We start from the raw sequence: 3,077 nt of genomic DNA, 5'->3' as shown, positions 1-3,077 counted from the left end.
CCCCCATCCGCACCCCATCCCCCAGCCCATCCCCACACACCCCCTGGAAGTCACTGGAGCTGCACTTCATGTGTGTGACCTTTTAGAGGAACAAAGTCATCTTAATCACTTTCGAGGCTGTTCCCCGAGAGGCATCCAGTTAACTGTTTTCCTGCCATGAGGACTGAGCTTTTAGGAAGAGTCTTTAGCCGTGGTTTCCTGAGACTGAGTTTATCACCGGACTGTGTTCTCAGTAGACCTGTGGGGCCCCGGGGCTCTCGTGTGCCTCCTGATGTCCCAGCGGGAACCGCTGAGGACCTGCAAGGCTGGACGTTCTTCCCAGCTCACGTATCAGCCCCGAGACCCCAGGCTCCCTCAGAGGAGGAGCAGATGTGCCAGCAGGCGTGTCCTTCCCCCTCACAGGCTGCCGTGTAGATGGAATCACCATTGCCCTGTGGAGTGCAGACTGTCCTCTCCTCCTTCCTCAGCCCTGGGTCCGGCCAGCTTGCTTCCCATCCCCCGTCCTCTGCCAGCTCATGTGTGTCCTGCTCTCGGCACTGGCGCCGTAGGACATGCAGGCTCGGGTACCTGGCCAGGGAATGTGGGACCGTTCTCTGCAGTGCACGCATGGTCCTACGGAAGGTGAAGGGGTGAAGCAGAAGCCAGAGAGGTGTGGCTGAGGCCTGGCCTGACTAAAGATGCAAGAGAACCTTCCTCAGGAGGGAGGGGAAGGGTTGGGGGGCTGATGCGCCAGCTCTGCAGCCTGAGCCCCCGACAAACAGAAATGGTCCAGCACAGCCTGCTCCTCCCCCCTTCATTCCTGCCCCTGCTGTGGGTAGCGATAGCTAAATGGGGCCTGGGGGTGCAGACCCCCTGGGACACTTGTTCATCTGATACATGATTACTTTTGTTTCTGCCAGCCTGCCTCTAATGAAACTGTGTTATTATGCCTCCCCCTAAGGGACTACTACGGAGTCTGAACTAACTCAGTACTCAGGAAAAATTCCTCAGTGTTCTGTCTCCTTAAGGGCCCCTCATAATTCTGCTTCCCTGTTAGTGGACCTTAATAATCGCAGCTTGCCTGGAGAGTGTTCTAAAAAACTATTTCTCCGAAGTGTTTTATTCTCAGGCCATGTTTTGAGTCAGAGGACCTGATGATGTAGTTGACATCTTAGTAAAACAATTAAAAGCGATGATTGTTAACCTGTGCTTGGGCATCAGAAGAACTCTGACACTTGGGGTCTGGGCACGGAGGAGAGCCAGCCCTCTATCTGGTTTCCTAGCAGAGCAAAGATGTAGAGCCACGAGGTGGCTTCTGTGAGACGGTTAGGAAAAATTCTTACTTGTATGGTTGCTTGCAAAAAAGAGACATAAAAATGGTTTTTATTATACTGAAGTGCTTTTTTCTAATTTTGTGGAGTTGTTTTTCGCTTTTTAATCAAGGAAGTACTTGCGCAATAGAAATGGTTTGACTTCTGTTATTATTGGTTTGTTTAATTTCATCAAGGTGGTGTCAAGTGAACACTTTGATCAAAACGTCACCCATCCCCTCCATGGACTTCCCTGGCGGCCCAGTGGTTAACACTCCGCGCTTCCACTGCAGGGGGCGGGAGTTCGATCCCTAGTTGGGGAACTAAGATCCCGCGTGCCGCGCGGCACGGACAAAAAAAAAAAGACATCACCCCTATAAATGATAAGCGTCAGGTCTGTGGCTGTAGAAATGGGAACAGGTTTATGCTAATTCAGCACACAAGAATTAGAGCTAGGGTAGGCAGAATTTCAGGAAATTAAAGCCATAATCTGAAATTTCCATTTTGTCCTAAAGTGCTACTTTGCCTTCACCAAGCCTGAGAGGTGAATAGGTGAGATTTGGGTTTCACATCATTTTTCTCTGTTTGTCTTACCTCCTCCGTGGAGGATGCCGATGAGCAGTGGAATGTCCAGAACTAGGGAAAATGCCCAGGCAGGTGCGGGGGAGGCCAAGGGCAGGTGAACACACGGCCCCCGGGATCCAGACTGAGAGTCCCCAGACGCCCACAGGCGCCCCTCGAAAGCTCACGTCAGAACTTGAAACTGCAGCAACAGAACCATGTCCTCGACTCTCGTGCTTTTTTCTTTTTTCTAGAAAGAGAGAAAGGGGCTGTTGAAGCTGCTCTCCGGGGCCTCCACCAAGCGCAAGCCGCGGGGGTCGCCACCGGCCTCGCCCACCCTGGACGTCGAGCCGGGGGCTGAGCTGCTGCCCGGGGCCCCTGGCGCCCCCTGCGCCTGCCCCGGGCCCTGTGATGCCGACACCCCGGCCCCTGCCCCCGGCCCGCAGCGCCGGACCTGCTCCCTGGACTCGGCCCCGGTGGCCCCACCGCCGCGGCAGCCCTGCTCGTCCCTGGGCCCGGCGGCCGGTGACGCGAGGCCTGCGGTCTGTGAAAGGTGAGTCCATGGTCACGGCCGCCGGGGAGCCGGCAGGTCTGTGGTGTCCAAGGGGCCTCACGTCTCCTTCACTGGGTCCGTGGTGACGGCCAGCCTGGCCCCCCTGGGGTGACGGGCTCCCCCTCTGCCGTTCGCTCTGTGTTCTCGCTCCGCGGGGCTGTGACCCCCTTTCCGTCCGTGTCTCCAGCACTGTCCCCGACGGGGCTGCGGGTCACCGCCGCCCTGGCGCCGCTCCTTCTCGTTCCTCGTTCAGGGCCAGCCCTCCACCCTCGTTTCATGTTTGGCATTTTCATCAGAGGTTCACGTCACGACCTGCTAGTTGTGAAGCACCTGGAGCATCTGCCCACTCACGTTGGATGCTTCCTGAGCCAGAGGGCGGCCGAGTTCTCCCGGCCTGACCCCCTCCCGACCCGCTGACCGGGTTCCGATACCCGCAGGACGACGAGCCCCGTTCCGTGATTGTGGCCCTGAGTCACCGTAATTGACACACGGGAGCCACCCTGTCTGATTCCGCTGCTGGGGCTCTTAGGGGCACATCAGGAGAGAAAATCTAGTAAATAAGACAAAAACCTACTAGGATCGTATGAATTAGAAACACGGTACAGAACACTAAAAATAGGGGACTGTTTTCCCCATAATGCAGAAATATATAAAGACGTGCTCCGAAAGGTGCC

At 56.0% G+C, this 3,077-nt stretch overlaps 1 protein-coding gene across 1 annotated transcript in view; it reads left to right on the top strand.

The window, feature by feature from the left end:
- SH3RF1 (SH3 domain containing ring finger 1) overlaps positions 1-2,779 on the top strand; it is a 151,021-nt gene extending 148,242 nt beyond the window's left edge. The window contains exon 11 of the mRNA XM_029201583.1: positions 2,105-2,779. Within this exon, the coding sequence (XP_029057416.1) occupies positions 2,105-2,407 (303 nt within the window). The 3' untranslated portion in view covers positions 2,408-2,779. The remainder of the gene's footprint in view (positions 1-2,104) is intronic.
- The last annotated feature ends 298 nt before the right edge of the window (positions 2,780-3,077 follow it).

The sequence above is a fragment of the Monodon monoceros genome, unplaced genomic scaffold, assembly GCF_005190385.1.
Source record: "Monodon monoceros isolate NGI ecotype Baffin Bay Population unplaced genomic scaffold, NGI_Narwhal_1 Super_Scaffold_5, whole genome shotgun sequence".
NCBI lineage: Eukaryota > Metazoa > Chordata > Mammalia > Artiodactyla > Monodontidae > Monodon > Monodon monoceros.
Note: the sequence above shows the minus strand (reverse complement) of the source record. Positions and strands in the feature narration are given on the sequence as shown.